This window comes from Prionailurus bengalensis, chromosome D4 (assembly GCF_016509475.1).
Source record: "Prionailurus bengalensis isolate Pbe53 chromosome D4, Fcat_Pben_1.1_paternal_pri, whole genome shotgun sequence".
Taxonomy (NCBI): Eukaryota; Metazoa; Chordata; class Mammalia; order Carnivora; family Felidae; genus Prionailurus; species Prionailurus bengalensis.
In genome coordinates this window covers 70136747-70153528 of record NC_057359.1, presented here as the reverse complement: position 1 = coordinate 70153528, position 16782 = coordinate 70136747, and the positions used below count along the sequence as shown (strand labels likewise).

The following is a 16782-nucleotide window of genomic DNA, read 5'->3' as shown; positions in this document are numbered from 1 at the left end:
TAGAGCTGGAGGGACACAGGGACAAAGGGAGGTGGCAGTGTTCCAGAGCCCAGGAGCTGGGGCCACAGGGACCCCGCAGCTACTGCTGGAAACATCACTTGAGGCAGGAAGAGATGGGGAAGAAATACCTTGACTTGTCTCCTTTTCCCAGTCTCTTTCACTCGTGCCTACCACTGGCCAAGCCTACCTAAAAGCCAGAGGGCAGGGAGCCTGAGAAGTGTATTTCCTTGGAAACAGAGCAGGTGGGTGAGGGCAGAGCAGAGTGGGGATCTGAGAGCACTCAGGAAAGTGACTGCCACATGCAGAAGGTGGCATTTCAAGTTAGTGGGACAAGGATGAATTATGCCTTTGGTGATGTTGGGACAACTGGTTGTTCGCTTCAGAAAAAAAGTGAGAACTTTTCCTTACAATATGCACATAAACTCTTCCTCCCTGTTGGCTCTTCCCTAGGCTACCTCAGGTGGCCCTCCTCACCTAACACTTATCAAAGCACCTGTCATACTGCCTTGGACTTGTTACTCAGCAGCGAGCTCCTTGAGGGCAAGGACAACCCCCCATGCCTACCACAGTGCTGGGCACAAGACTTAGCACTCAAATAGTTATCGAATGCGTGGATACTTAATTTTTATCTAACCAGTATTCATTGAACGCCTGCTGTGTGCTTAGCACAGCGGAGGATATGAAGACGTGTGACATGACAGTCTCTGTTCCTCCAGACCTTACTGTGTCGTTGGGAAGGCAAGATGTATACATAAGGTTGTCTCAGGCAGTGAGGTTCTAAGGAGGTCTTAGGATTTTCCCGATGAGTGCGTTTGCTGCCTTAAATAGAAGCCAAGACAGATGGGAAGATGTAGCAGATGGGCAGCAAGCAGAGAGGCAGTAGTCCTGGATTGTGTCCCAGGCTCAGCTACTTACCCACGGCGTGACCCGGTCACCTCGTTCCCCCAGTGAACCCCGATGCCCCATATGCAAAATGAAGATGTTGGACCAGGATGGTGGTTCTCGGTCCTGGCTGCACATTCGGATTTAGAGATAGATGATGACGTAATTGGTCTGGGGTAGGGGCTAGACCCTGATATTTTTCAAAATCTTCCCTGGCGATTTTTAAAAATCAATTTTATAAAGATCTAAATTAATAATCATACAATTCACCAGTTTAAATTGTACCGCTCAGTGGTTTTTAGCATTTTCGCTAAGTTGTACAACCATCACTACGATCTAATTTTAGAACATTTTCACCTCCCCTAAAGAGACCCTGTATCATTAGCAGTTACTCCCTGTTCCCCCACACACACAATCCTCCCCAGTCCTAGGTAACCACTAATCTACTTTCTGTCTCTATGGCTTTGCCTATTCTCAACACTTCGTGTAAATGGAATAATACGACACCTGGCCTTTTGTGTCTGGCTTCTTTCACTCAGCATAATGTTTTCAGGGTTCTGTTATGTCATAGCATGGATCAATATTTCATTCCATTTTATGGCCAAATAATATTTCATTGTGTGACTATACTACATTTTATTTATCCATTCGTCAGTTGATGGACATTTGGGTTGTTTCTGCCTTTTGCCCGTCATGGTTAATGCTGCTACGAATATCCATGGACAGGTTTTTGCATGGATATGTGTTCATTCCTCTTGGGTATATACCTGGGAGTGGAATTGCTGGGTCATATGGTCACTGTATGTTTAACTTCTTTGAGAACTGCCAGGTGTTTTCCGAAAGCAGCTGGACCATTTTGTATTCCCACCAGCAGCGTATGGGGGTTTCCCTGGTGATTTTAATATTCACATCTAGGGTTTAAAACCACCAAACGGAGGGTCTCCATTTCTATAATTCTGTGGTTTCTTATCTAGGATTAGATGCCCAGGGCTGCCTCCAGGAGCCCATGTCACCCAGAACTTGGCTGAGCTGTAGAGTGTGCGGTGCGGTTGGCTTCTGAGAGCACCTGATCATTCTGGCCTCTTTGAGAGAAAGCCTTGTGGGTTCTGTTTTCCAGCTCAAGACCTTCCCCAATTTCTGCCCTGCCCTCCTCACAGTTCTGGCGTGGATTCTGGAGGATTATTGTGAATAATACCATTATTATACTAATTATAATATTTAGTATGTAATGGTATAGTAATACTAATATCCTAATTATTATAATGCTTTAATTATAACTAAATATAACTATAGTATTTTAATTGTAACATTTCAAATAATTACCCCATTATCCAGTATGTGACACGTTTTGATTGAGCATGCTGGGATCCCAGGGCCAAGGAGGGAAGAGGCTCTTGTGGGATCAGGCAGGGCTGTAAGAGCACCCCACCCTCCTGGGCCTGCAGAGCTATGGGCACCCCTAATAGAGTCAAGAAAGTCCTGTATGACACACACCCCCCCCCCGCAATAGAGCATTGGCTTCTCTGGAGTTGGAAGTAGAATGGGAATGGGGGCTTCCTCTGAAAGAAAGGAAGAGAAGAAATTAGATCTGATTCGACTTCTCACTCACCTTTACTAACAGGGCACGTTGCTCACCTCCCCTAAGCCCCAGTGTAACACAAGGCATCAGCAGCTTCCTTGCGGGATAACTCCAAAAGTTAAACGCTGAAGTACCTAGGACAGTGCTGGACACACAGGCAGCCCTGTTCTTCCACACCAGATTTCTTCTCAACTCTCAGCTCGTGGAAACGGAGACTGAAGCCTATATACCCCTTCTCCATCACCCTCTCAAAACCAGGACTTGAGACCTTCTTTCCAGAACTCCAGAAGCCTCATGAGCTTCACTCTCTGTTGACAATGAGCACAGAGCTGGTCTCATTTCCTGAACTTTAACCAGTGGGACCCACAGTTCTGGGGCTGCTGAGTCCTGCTGGACCCTCTGGGTGGGCCTGACCTTCTCTGAGGTCCCTGTGAACAGGGCAGAGGCAAAACTCTAGTGGACGCCATTTACATCGTAGTCAATGTGTAGGGCACCCCCTAGAGTTCTGCAGGGAACAATCCATGAGACCATGAGCAGTGGTTTCCTTAACAGACGCACAAGTCTATAAAACTCCGTGAATTAGCATCTCCAGGATGGTGGTCCCTCATGTGTATGAGCTGAGAGAGCTCCCAGGTCATTCTGGTCCTGCTTAGAAACCTTTGCTCTTCTGGAGACCCTTGCCCTGACAAGATTCAGGCAGCTTCTCTGACCCTCATCTATTTCTCTTCCCATTTGTCTTGCTCAGTCTTCTCCGTAAGTAGCTGTGAAAAGAAAATCACATATGCATATTTTATTTGACATGTCATTAAATGCAATTTATCATTCCCTGCATATATATTTATTTTCCTGTTTAACTTTTCACTCTGGGTTTCCTTGAAATAAAAAATCACACACTTTTACCTTGGAAAGACAAGTACATGATACCAATGCTCTATTCTAAGTCCATGGCAGACATCACTAATCAATCACAGCACTCTTTCCTCCTGAGCTGGGCACAACCTCAGACTCCTTCTTGATCTTGCATTCCAAGCAGAGGGTGAGAATCACTTAGAGCTGGCACAGGAGATGGTGTCTATTTGCCATTCCTCAGAAGGTCTTACTCAAAGCTTTTCAACTCCACCTCCAGCCCTGAATGTACAGCAGATCTCTGCTATAGGACATCTTTCCCCTTGGGTGTTCATTCTCCTATTCAGGGTAATCCAAGACGAGCCCTAAATTTGGAAGCCCTCCATCCTCCTAGGCTAAAGGGAGTTTTTTGTGTTCTGAGCTCCCAGTCTCTGTGCCTCCTTAGGACAGACATTATTTTCAACATACGTGAGAGACAGGAAAATAATGCCAACAGGCTTTGGAGTCCACACAGCTGTTGTCAAATCCCAGACCCACAGCTTCATTAATCCGCCTTCCTTCCTTCCTTCCTTTCTTCCCTCCCTTCCTCCTTTCTCTCCTTTCATCAAAAAAGTATGGAACACCTACTGTGTACCAGGCAAAGGTCTCTACATCTATGAAATGGATATTTTATGTAAAATAGCTAGCACAGCACCTAGGACACAGCAAGTACGACATAGATAGCTGGAAGAAAGGATGATTTTCAGACCTGGAAATGCAGCCAGAATCACCTGACCCACCTCGTGTCACAGAGGAGAAAACAAGCCCAGGGCAACTGTCCAGGGTTCCTGCACCAGGTTAGGGCAGAACTAAGACTAGAACCTAGGCATTTCTACTTTTTGTTGCCCCCATTACTGGCTGTGCAGAGAAGCTGGGTACCCTTGGTTATGTTTCACGTTGGAGAAATGAGGCTGGGCTGTGACCCCCAGAAGTCAGTCACACCTTATTCATGTCCTTACACACGCATGCACCATGTAAGACTGTCCTGAGCAAAGTCTCCAGGAGGCAGCCAGTGTGGACAAGAACAGCACCCTGGCTCCAGCTCTGTAGGCAGTGGGCTGAAGGAGAGAGTAGATGCAGGGAGAACAGTTAGAAATCTGTTTCAAAGGGGCACCTGGGTGGCTCAGTCGGTCGAGTGCCCGACTTCGGCTCAGGTCATGATCTCACAGCTTGTGAGTTGGAGCCCCGCGTCGGGCTCTGTGCTGACGGCTCGGAGCCTGGAGCCTGCTTCGGATTCTGTGTCTCCCTCTCTCTCTGCCCCTAACCCACTCGCATTCTGTCTCCGTCTCTCTCAAAAATAAATAAACATTAAAAAAAACTAAAAAAAAAAAAAAAAAGAAATCTGTTCCGGGAGTCTCAATGGGAGATGACATAGGCTTCCCTATCAATAGGGCAATTTTGGTAAAAGTGGAGAGAGCAGTTAGAATGAAAGATGTCATGGCATTGCCCCAGCAGGTGTTTCTGCACGGTGGGGTGATCAAGAGGAAGAGGAAGTGACTCCAAGACTTCTGTTTGTGTCATGATCTTGTCATGGGATGGCTACAAAATTATGTGTTGCTATTGCTTTTTATTTCCTCCTTCTATTTAAGGAATGCCTTTTTTTTTAAACAGAAGCTATATAACTTCAAATTAAGAATTTGTTAAGGTTTGAGATCTCTGATATACACAAATTTCCACTTTCTGCTTTTTCTTTGAACGCACTGTTGCCATTGTGTCCTGTTTTACAGTAACCATGTGGGTCTGTTTGCTGAACCTATTTCTCTTGGCTTTTAATGGCCAGAGAACATCTTTTAAAGTACACACGGGAACATCAAGCCACTTTACTTTTCTAAATCCTGACTCTGACACCTTCCACAGCTACCCGCTCCCTTCCCCAGGGCTCAGCAGCGCGGACCGGCTGCCTTTTGGCATCGAGGAGAACGGGGGCACGCCTTTCACTACCAAAGCTTCAGGAAGGCACCACCACCACCACCACCAGCACCAGCACCACCCAAACTATGGCCTCTCGCTGACTCTGGAGAACAAGGAGGGGCCTCTGAGATCCCCAAACTCCAGCAGTAAATCCCTTACAAGTAAGTGAGTAGGAGTGCAGAGGGCAGGGTGAGGGGAGGGATGCTGCAGGGCACGGGCGGCTTTCCTGGATCCTCAAGACAGGCCCTTTCAGCGCAGCATGAAAAGGCAGTAACATCAGTTCTGGGTCGCCGGGTCTGGGCAAGAGCAGGCAAGAGCCTTGTGCATTTAAGCAGGAGCAGCTGAAGGATTACGGGTTACCAGTAAACTCTGATTTAATCCAATGTGGCGATGCTCTCTCCACCTCCTTCCTTAGCTGTTTCTATTTCCACAGCCTCAAGTAATAGAAAGAGGACAGAAGCCAAGTGGCTAGAATCTGTACTTTCCTAATTACAGGAAAACCCCTTCTGTCCCATTTGTGACTTCACCTTCCGAGAGCAAAGTGATGTCAGGGAGGCCCAGTGTTTCGGGTCCCAGTGAGAGAAGTTGGGAGATGGAGAGTAAGCAGTTCACAGCATTTTTAGCAATAGGCTAGGGTCATTTTGTATCTGTTACAACTAATAACAGTGGGCTTGGATTTTATACGTCTGTTATTTTGGTTTTCTAGAAAATCCCTTTTATTATCCTTTACCAAAGAATTGTTCTGCAACAGACTGAGGGGGGAAGAGCTGGTTCTTTATCACACACGATGGGCAAAAGCACTGAGGTAGAGACAAGAGGCTTCAATTCTGGTTTTCACTATTGAGCCAAGTTGCCTCTTGGACCCTCAGTTTTCTCATCTATGAAACGGGATAGAGGATGTCTAGTTTATGACCAAGGAATCTTCCAGCTCTGACATTTCATGAGTCTGTGAGCTGGTGAAACGGATGAGCTAAGGAGCCTTCACCTGTAGACCACAGGGGATAATTCTAGGTTGGCTGAGCCGGAAATGGAAGTTCATCATTCACTTGGGGTTGAGGAATCAGAACTTGATCCCCTCATCACTATCCACATTGCCTTTCTAGGCCATACCTCATCTTTTTGTAGCCAGATGACCGTAACAGCCCCCCTAAGGGGTACCTCCTCCAATGCAACCTCCATCTTGTAGCTGCCGACCTGAGAGCTCTCATCACAGACAGCTCTGACCAAAGACCTTTCAATGGCGTGTCACTGTCCTGAGACAAAGGCCATGTGGCCATACACAGACCTTCCCAGCCCAGCCCCTGCCAAGGACCCCAGCCTTCCCCGACTCCTCACTACACCCCAGCCACACAAAACTCCTCTCCTCTCACCAAATACTGTGCTGTGCTCCCAGCTCTGTCCTTTTGCACCTGCTACTCCCTGTGCCTGGAATGCTTTTCTCCACCTTAGTGACCTCCTACACATTTCTTCCGGAACAAGCTCAAATGTTGTCAGTGGAACCTTCTTTAACACGCCTTTCTGATTCCTAGCTTTGGAGTGCCTTCCCTTCTGCCCCTGTAGCAATTAGATAACTTTATCACTCTTATGTGGATTATCTGCACATGTCTCTGTCTTCCTCACTAAACTAGAAATGTGCCTCATTTATCTTTTTATTCCAGCTGCCCAGATCCCAATTGCAAATAATACTTGGTACAAGTTTTCGTATGTAATGAATATTTAATAATTAATGTATATTTCACTGTATTAATGGATAAATAGTAGCCAGTGGAAGGAGCAGTGGCAAACTAGTCCAAAATAGTACAGAAATCAAAATCCATGAATTTGGTTTTAGAAACGTAACATGGTTTTCAAGGAACATTCATATGCCTGTGAGCCTCAACGCTCATCTTTCTAATTTGCATAGTGTTTTTCCATTAATAAAGCATTTGTACACAAATGACCTCACTTAATATTCACAGCAACTCTTCAGGGTAATTTTATTTTCATTTTAAAATGGCTCAGAGGCTCAGAGAGGTCAAGTGACTTGCCCAAGGCCACCCAGCTCATATTGACAGAGTTAGGCCTTGAACCTTTGATTTTAGGTGTTCTCAGAGCCCATCAGCTGGTCATATTCAAGGGATTTAAGCTGCTGGGGGAGAAGGCAGATAGAAAGGGTACTGGGGATCAGGCTCTGGTGAGCATGTTTTATCACACATATCTCTATCACATATATATTTCAACCTCTCTTTATTCATTCCCCTGGCCACTTGTAGAACTGAGTCCAGGAGGACCTGCCCTGTTCAGCGAAGCTGCTGCCCATCTAAAGAAGCTGGAATTGGAAACTGTGAAGGCTGCGGGACCCTGGCCTGCTCTGCACATCAACATAAATAAGGTGCAAAGGACCAGGGGTGGGTGATGACCATGGAACTGGGGCTCACGTCAAACATCTGATTATTACCCTGGCCCACCTCCTAGTTTATGTGCCTTTGTCTTGGAGGGATTTCTATCTAATATTTCCTGACATTTCTGTTCAGTTTCTTTGGGTGAATTACAGCACGAGGAATTGTGCTCAGTGCTGAGGCTAATGGGCTGGACGGATCTGTTAGTGATCTCTCCCTCCTTCTAGAACTAAAGCCCAATGAGGAGGCACCCACATTTACCACCTTCCATTTTTACCTCTCTATATTGGTCTGCTCAGGCTGCTATAACAAATTACCATAGACAGGGTGGCTTAAACAACAGATATTTCTCATTCTTCTGGAGGCTGATAGGGCAAAGATCAAGGTGTCAGTCAGTTTGATTCACTAGGAAGGACTCTCTTCCTGACTTGCAAATGGTTGCCTTGTAACTGTATCCTTACCTGCAAAGAGAGCTCACTCTTTCTTTCCTCCTCTTCTTTTTTTTTTTTTTTTTTAATTTTTAATTTTAGAGAATGTGTGTAAGCAGGGGAGAGGGGCAGAAGGAGAGAGAGAATCTTAAGCAGACTCCACGCTTAGGACTGAGCCCAACACAGGGCTCAATCCCACAACCCTGGGATAATGACCTGAACTGAAATCAAGAGTTGGACACTCAACCAACTGAGCCACCCAGGCGACTTTTTTTTCTTTTCTTTTCTTTTCTTTTCTTTTCTTTTCTTTCCTTTTTTCTTTTCTTTTCCTTTCTTCTAATATTTTATTTTTACGTAATCTCTAGACCCAACGTGGGGCCCCAACCCACAACCATGAGATCAAGAGTTGCACGCTCTACTGACTGAGCCAGCCAGGTGCCCCTCTCTCTTCTGCTTCTTATAAAGCCACTAATCCTATCATGAGGGCCCCATCTCATGACCTCCTCTAAATCTGTTTACTTCCCAAAGGCCCCATCTCCAAATCCCATCATATTGTGGGGTAGGGCTTCAACCTATGAATGGTGGGGGGGTGTCACAGTTCACTCCATAGCACTCTCTATCTCTTACTCTGACAGTGCTTGGCACGTAGTGGATGCTCAGTAACTGTTTGCTGATGGAAAGAAGGGAGGGATTTAAGGAAGGAGGAAGAGAGGAACAGGGTGAAAGCAAAACTCTCTTTTGGCTAGACCTACTCTTTTTTTTTTAATGTTTAATTTTTTGTTTTTAATTTTAAGAGAGACAGAGAGGGTGAGAGAAAGCAGAGGGGGGGTAGAGAGAGGGAGAGAGAAATCCCAAGCAGGCTCCATGCTGTCAGCACGGAGCCCAACATGGGGCTCGATCCCATGAACTGTGAGATCATGACTTGAGCCGAAATCAAGAGTCTGATGCTTAACTAATTGAGCCACCCAGGCGCCCTTGGCTAGGCCTGTTCATATATCCAAATGAACAGCCTTATGAAAGCCAAATTTTATCTTAAAATGGTGAAAGCTCACCATTAAGTAATGACGTTAGCTGTATGTTATTGTAGCTGTTCTTTACCAAGTTGAGGAAGTTCCCTTCCTTTCTTTTTTAAAATGTATTTATCTTAAAATAGAGAGAGGGAGAGAGTGAGAGAGCGAGAGAGCACACACAAGTGGAGAGGGGCAGAGAGAAAGAGAAAGAGAGAGAGAATCCCAAGCAGTCTCCACACTGTCAGCACAGAGCCCAGTGTGGGGCTTGAGCCCATGAACCATGAGATCATGACCTGAGCTGAAATCAGGAGTCTGAAGCTTAACCAACTGAGCCACCCAGATGCCCCAGCTCTGCCCCTTTATTAGAGGGAATAAGAAGAATTTGGAAGATCTGGCCTGGGAAGCTCTCCCTCCTTACCTGCTCTGGTGAGCATGGGAAGGTTACACCTCCTTCAAGGGCTCTTCCTCCACCACAGCCAACCCTCTAGCCTGTACTAGACTTCCAAGATTTCTTAGAAGACGCTCATTTCCCTACATGCCTACTTCCCCCAAATGGCAGCCTAAAGTCCCTTTGACAACACCAAGGGCCCACTCACCCACTTTTTCTTCTATACCACCCTCCCTGATGGCCAGCTGGAAAGAATCCCTCCTTCAGGGTGGCACTTACATTCACTCAATCAACGAATCCTTACTGAGCAGCCTCTACTGTGCTCAATAATATCATGCACTAATATATCATGTGGCCCCCGGATTGGTCTTCTTTCTCTTAGTCTCTTCGTTTTCAAACTTTTTTTCCTGCAGTCCACACAATAAATGGTTTTAACAGAGGCTTACCTAGAGTTTGACAGAACCCAAAAATATTTTGCGAGGAAATACAGCAGATAGCAGCAGACCGCTCCCAAGCTCTACGTAATTTGTGGTTGCCATGAGTATTGGTGGGCCATCAACAATAGTGGCTTGCTCTGGGTTAAAGTGTAGCTGAGACAACTGTGAGTTACTGCGCATTTCCCTGGAGCCCCTTTTTTCCTTTTCTCTTTTTATTTTTTGCTACTATGAGCAATGCTGCTCTAAGCATTTGTGTCAAGTTTTTTTTTTTAATGTTTATTTTTGAGAGAGAGAGACAGAGAGTGCGTGGGGGAAGGGCAGAGAGTGAGGGAGACACAGAACCCGAAACAGGCTCCAGGCTCTGAACTGTAGGCACCAAGCCCGACACGGGGCTCGAACTCACAGACTGTGAGATCATGACCTGAGCCGAAGTCGGACGCTTAACCAACTGAGCCACCCAGGTGCCCCTGGAGCCCCCTTTTTCTACTTCCACTTGAGGAAATACATTAGTAAGCAAGTGGGATAAAGTGATGTCAGATAACCTTGAGTTTGTCTTAACATATAGGCAAAGTATGTTACTTCACACTGTGACTCTTTATTATTAATCAAACATTCCATGCAACAGACCTCACAACTCTCCCTGATACCACAATTGGTGACCAGTGGCTTCAGTGGCTTTCAAGGATTGAGAATCCTCTGATTTTTCTAAGATTTGGATAAGTTCCTGTTCTTGATTTAGTGTTGAGAAGACATTTTCATCGCCCAGTTCCAAAGTGGTACCCAAAATTATCACAGGAATTTAGATCTCACCAGATTTCAGATGTGTAAACAATTTTATAAACAATTATAAAATGCATCTGATCATTTCTTTATCCCCAAACGACTTCTCCAAACAGATGGACCGTTTCCAACTATAATCATATCAAAGCCCAATTGTCATTTATTTGTATGTTTTAAAATCTGTATTTCAATATTGAATGGTAAAGCATCTTTTCACAATTCAAACTGAATGCAAAACACGACACGTGGTCATGCAGAAGAGAGAAAGCACAACATTCTTGGAACCATCCTTCAGGCTGGAATTATGGACTCATAGCCCAGATGTTTATCTCATAGAGATATCTCTGATGCAAACGTATTCGTAGAATGATAGTCAACTTTTCCAAAATTTATTTTGGTTTTCACCTGGGTCAATTTGTAGAGCTGGCCAGTAGCTCCTGCTTTGCCAGATAGAACAGTAATGAGCCAAAAAAGCTTGGGTTTTACATCCAAAAAAGGAGTTTAATATGACTAAATTCAAAGGGAAAACCAATGCTGAATTCCCATTCTTTTTTTATTTTAGCAGCATTCATTGTTTTAAAATACATCTTCGGTCATTACTGCCAGTATAACTCTACCCCCTTAAGCAATTGTCAAAAACCTCAAGTGGGCTTTAGAACCAATTTAATTCTTGTATTCCAGCATCTCATTCCCAAAAATTACATCTAATTAAAAAGTTAACTCTTCACACACCAGTGAAAACACATGTGCTGGTGTTAAACAATTATCTTCATGTGGCAGGATTTATAAGCACAAGATAAGTTATCCTAGAGCAATCCTGTCAAGCTCATCTTTCAGAATAAATAAGTTACTTATTTGCCTTTTGGGGAATGCTAAGTCTTTGGGGATAATGACTCCACTCAAAAGAGTCTGTTCTTTTCATACCCAACTTGATGGCTTAGGATTATTGGTGTCCTCATATCTGATGCTCTTGTGTGATTGTATTTTCTAGCCAAAGAATCTAACGTGAAAGTGCCATTCAAATCTATTTTTTTTTTCTCATTTTCTCATCACAATAATCTTATGAAGAAAGAAACTGAGACCCAGGGAGGTTAAGGGGATCCAGTGTTGCCGAGTGGTCAAGAACCGTAGCTTTGCAGTCACCTGATCCTGAGTGTGAATCGTGGCTCTTTTGCATCCTTTCTGTGTGACTTGGGCAAGTGACTTACCATCTCCCTGCTTTGTTTTTCTCATCTATAAAATGAGCATAATGATCCTGTCTACCTTCAAATGGGACGGTCAAGTGAGAGGACCCAATGAAATGTGCTTAGTGAGTGCCTGGCCCACAATAAGCTCTCAGTAAACGTGAGCTACTGGCATTATTTTTCTTTTTATCATCATGATCATAATCGTGATCATTATCAGCATCATCTTCTTTCTATGGTGCCAGAAAGGGAAAGAGCAGAGATTAAAATCCAGGTCTTCTGTCTCTGCTTATCTTGCTGTTACGTGAAATTGCTTCATTCTACGTGTTCTACCAAATGCTCCTCTATGCGTTTGAAGAGCTCTCTTTTCTTTATTAAATGATGTCAACCAGCCAGTTGCCCTATACTTCCTCTGGGGCTTTCATAACACTCCTGCTATGTGTACCAAGGTGCTCAATCAGACTTTCAAATTAGTAAATGAGATTACTTTTGGAACTTGCAGAACTTGAGGCCTTTGCAACATTTTGTTCTTGCTAACATGCCACATGAAGTCCTGATATCACTTAATTGACTTTCAGCAATCATATGGTCTTATAGCTTTCTTAGTAAGCACATCTCTTTTAATAATAACTCTATATCATTATAATCTTCTTTAGTAGGTATCTATTGAACACCTGCCGTGTGCCAAGCACCATGTTAGCACTGGAATATGCAATGACCGCAATAGGCATGGTTAACATTAAGATATTAGTTCCAGTATGATGTGTGTACCATCAAAGATGATTTCAGGTTGTACACCTAAATGAGTATTTTTTTAATAGGTATGTAATTATCATAATGTCTATTATAATAAACATAATAGTCACCAAGCCTGTGATTTCAAAGATATTATTGTTTAGGACACACTTAAAATAGGTAGTGCCGGGGTTATCCACCATAATTGGATCATATAAACTATAGGTACCTGTTGGGGCACCTGGCTGGCTCAGTTAGTAGAGTATGTGACTCTTGGTCTTGGGGTTGTGGGTTCGAGCCCCACATTGGGTGTAAAGATTACTTAAAAATAAAATCTTTAAGGGGTGCCTGGGGGGCTCAGTCACTCGAGCTCCCGACTCTTAATTTCGGCTCAGGTCATGTTTCCAGGGTTGTGGGATGGAGGTCCATGTCGGGCTCTGCGCCGAGCATGGAACTTCCGTAAGATTCTCTTGCTCTCTCTCCCTCTGCCCCTCTCCCCCGCTTGTCCTCTCTCTCTTTCTCTCTAAAAAACTTTAAAATAAAATAAAATCCTTAAAAATAAAATAAATTATAGGCACATGTTTAGTTAGAACCTAGGAAATGGGAAAAATAGTGAAGTTGATACCAAATTACACTCTACAATGAGGTAGCCCAGACACAGGTTTCTTGAGCTACGCAATTTTCAGCAAGATTTATTGTAAAAATACTGGTGACTATTTTGCACCAGTATTTGCACCAGTATTTGTAAGAGGTGGCGGTTATGGGGGAAACAGTGCTGCACTAGGCTGTGGGAAACTCGAAGCTGGAGTCCTGGAGCTGCCCCAGGCTCTCACTGCATAACTCTGGAAGAGCCTCTACTCTTTAACCTTCACCCCGTCCTCATAAGTTCCCTAGTACCTCCTCTCCCCACTTCACCAGAGAGGGGGAGGATGTGCTTGTGAATCCTTTGCAAACAGTACGAGCAGTGGCACAGATATAAGGAGTTGGTGACATACTTGGGCATGTGTTTAAGACTGTGCTATTTGCAGTTACGGTTGAACGGAAAGGTTGATGTAAGTGTTGTCTTTCCTCTTTGCTTATATAGTCTGTGGCATGTGTTCTGGGTTTGTCACAGGCTGAAGAAAAAAAGGTTTCTGAGAAGACTCTTCAGACCCCACTTTTGCCTTCCCCTGTAGCTGATCACGTGAAGTGTAACATTTTGAAAGCCCAGCTGGAGAACGCATCCCGAGTGAGTGCTCAGGTACCCGAAGCACATGCATTCCTTTGATTTCGTGTCACAGGATTTTCTTCCCGCCATATAGAAGAAAGAGGCACTCTAGGCCTGAGATACTGTCAGTCAGGGTCCAGTCAGGAGACAGGGACCACACCTTTTGTGTGAACAGTTTGAATACCAAGAGTTATTAACTGGCATGCACCTGTTAACTGTGTAAGCGAAGGGGGCCGGCTCTGTAGGTTGTGACGGGTATGAAGGCCACAGGCTGCAGCAGTGACCTCCAGCATCCAGTCTGCTGGCCTCACTGGCTGAGTGGGTGTCCTTTCCTCCCCCACCATTCTTTGTGGGACTCACCAGAGGCAGGAAGAACAGGCTTCTTTCAAAATCATATGACATAATTCCTCCCAGGCTTATTACACTGATATGAAAAGACAGATTCTGAATTCCTTTGTAAGCTGTGATATGTGAGCATAGAGCTGATTATTATTCCTGATCTAAAATGTGAGGTGGGGGATTAAAGTGTGGGTTTGACTTTTCCCACACCATCCCTTTCTCATCCAAGCGTGAGGTGGCACATAGCAGGGGCTCAATAAAAGTATGAATGCAAGCATTGATTGCATTTGAATGATTAAGTGTTAATCCCAATGATGGGGGATGACTCACGAAAACATTTTTTTTTGTTAACTTATATAAACACCAGAGAAAATTTCTTATTGACTGAGCACTTGGTGCTTTGAGTTGCCTTCACATCTCTGTAATCCTTCAAACGTTGGAGACTTGAAACTCACTAAGATACTCAGTTTTGACTAACCTGCCTGTTTCCTTTAGCAGGTTGGAAAAGAGGAATCGACGTTTGTAAATATCAATAAGAAATCCAGTCTGCAGGATGCTAAAGTAAGGTCTGTTGCTTCCTGTTTGAATGGGGAAACAGTACTCTGTATCATCAATGTTATCCTTGAGACATTACTCACAAGGGCATTTGCTGATAAAATCAGAGGGGAAAAAGAAAACTGGAAAAAATGCGAGCACAAAGAGAGAGAAAAAGACTGGTTTAAAACAAAGACTGGCTTAAGTCTCAGAAATGCTGCTTATTCTCAGTTTTATTATTTCTACCTGCTGTGCTAACAAAGAAATCACTTTGAGTTGCTTTTCAAGTATATAGATAAGACCCTGTCATTCCCCTGCTTGATGTCATTTAAAGGCTCTGCATTGCTCTCAAGGTGGAGTCCAGACTTCTCAACAGAGCACAGGAGACCCTTTAGGACCTGGCTTCTGTCCTCCGTCCCAGCTCAGCTTATCACTCTTCCCTTGGCCATTGATATGCTCTTCATACTGAGCTACTCTGTGGTGCTAGAACCACACATGTTCTTTAAAGCTTCCAGGCTGCCACCACTTTAACCCCAGAGGAAAACCTTCCTCTTCTGATCTCACAGAGAGCAGACACACTTCCCCCTCTCAGCCCAAGTAAGGAACAACCTATAGATCATGGCAACTCCATTGCCAGCTTGGTGGTCTACTAATACTGGGGAGGTCTCCCTAGGGTGCGTTTCCTAAAGTGCGTTCAAGGGTCACTGCATCAGTCTCTTGCTAAAAATGCAGACTCTTGGGTCCTACTCCAGACCTTTCAGATCCTTTGGGGTGGGGTGGACAGGAACCGGAATTTCAGCAAGTACCCCAGGAACCACTGCTGTGGACAATTCTCGATGTTAAAAATAAAACTAATACTTTTCTATGTCACCTTTGATTCCTAATCCATAGTTTTGGTATAACTCAGGCATACCCCAGGGCATATACCCGGCTGCCTCCTGAACTTTTCAAAATCTTATTCATCTCCTCCCACCCTATCCCACTAACCCTTTACCTGTTTTTCAGTCTTGGTTAATGGCATTATTATCTACCTGTTATCCAGATCTGAGGCCTAGGAGTCCTTGCCTTTCTCTTCCTTCATCCCTTCATATAATTGGTCACCACGTCCTGCTAATTCAGTGTTCACATTTTCCCCTACATCTGTCCTCTCCCCTTCATGACCCTAATCCTGGTCTACCTCAAGCCCTCACTATCCCTCTGCCTGGATACCTATCCCCAGTCTTCGAAAGTGCTCCCGGCCAGCCTGTTTTCACCAGTATCCTCCTCCTTGTTCTAAGGGCCTTTCTAAAATGCAAATCTGGGGGTGGGGGAGAAAAAAATAAATAAAAAATAAATAAATAAATAAAACGCAACTCTGACTAAGCCATTCCCTTGCCTAAAACCTCTAGTGACGCCTTGGCTTTCATTGTAAACCCCAGAGCCTGAGGCCCTTCACAAAGTTTCCCCCTGTTTTTTCCCCCGATGGAGGGGAAATCCCCTGCTCCTCCCTTGGGACCTCAGCCATCAGCAGCACCAGCGCCTTGCATCCCATAGCCCTCCACTCTGTTTTCCACCTTGGAAGTCTTCCCTCCGTCTGGTTAAGTGAAATTCCTCCATGGAGCTTTCCAGATGCCAGTCACTCTACCCAAGTGAAGTTATATGCTCTCCTGGTTGAATATAAGCTCTTCCAGGGACTATGTTCAGGTGACTCTAGGGTCCCAGCTTGAGGAAGTCATGAACCTGGACTACGCAGACTCCAATTCATTTTGCTCATTCACGTGTTTATTCGGTAAACATTGACTAGACCCTGGCCATGTGCCTATTACCATATTAGACACTAGAGGAGAAAATGGGGATGCAGAATTGTTCAGTGCCTTGCCAGAAGTTCCTTGCTGAGGACCTCAATTTGTTTTGATATCCTTTAGTCCCAGAAGATAATTTCTGGTTTTGTAAAATGAAATTAGTCATAACTACTACAACAATGTATGAAAGCTTTTCCTTAAAATCACTGTTTTGAGTAGGGCCCACTGGTTATCTGGCATATTTTCTTGAGGAAATATAGAAGTGAAACAGTTTCTAACATGTTCACCTATACACGATATTAAAATGTTTTAGAACAAGACTTA

General features: G+C 44.4%; 1 protein-coding gene across 9 annotated transcripts in view; it reads left to right on the top strand.

The window, feature by feature from the left end:
• Positions 1 to 16782, top strand: part of EPB41L4B (erythrocyte membrane protein band 4.1 like 4B) — a 128729-nt gene that overhangs the window by 90806 nt on the left and 21141 nt on the right. For 4 of the 9 annotated variants that reach the window (XM_043566535.1, XM_043566538.1, XM_043566543.1 and 1 more), the window contains 4 exons: positions 5204 to 5418; positions 7510 to 7628; positions 13712 to 13837; positions 14639 to 14709. In XM_043566535.1, coding sequence (XP_043422470.1) covers positions 5204 to 5418; positions 7510 to 7628; positions 13712 to 13837; positions 14639 to 14709 — 531 coding nt within the window. The remainder of the gene's footprint in view (positions 1 to 5203; positions 5419 to 7509; positions 7629 to 13711; positions 13838 to 14638; positions 14710 to 16782) is intronic. The other 5 variants (XM_043566537.1, XM_043566542.1, XM_043566544.1 and 2 more) reach the window with 3 other exon arrangements.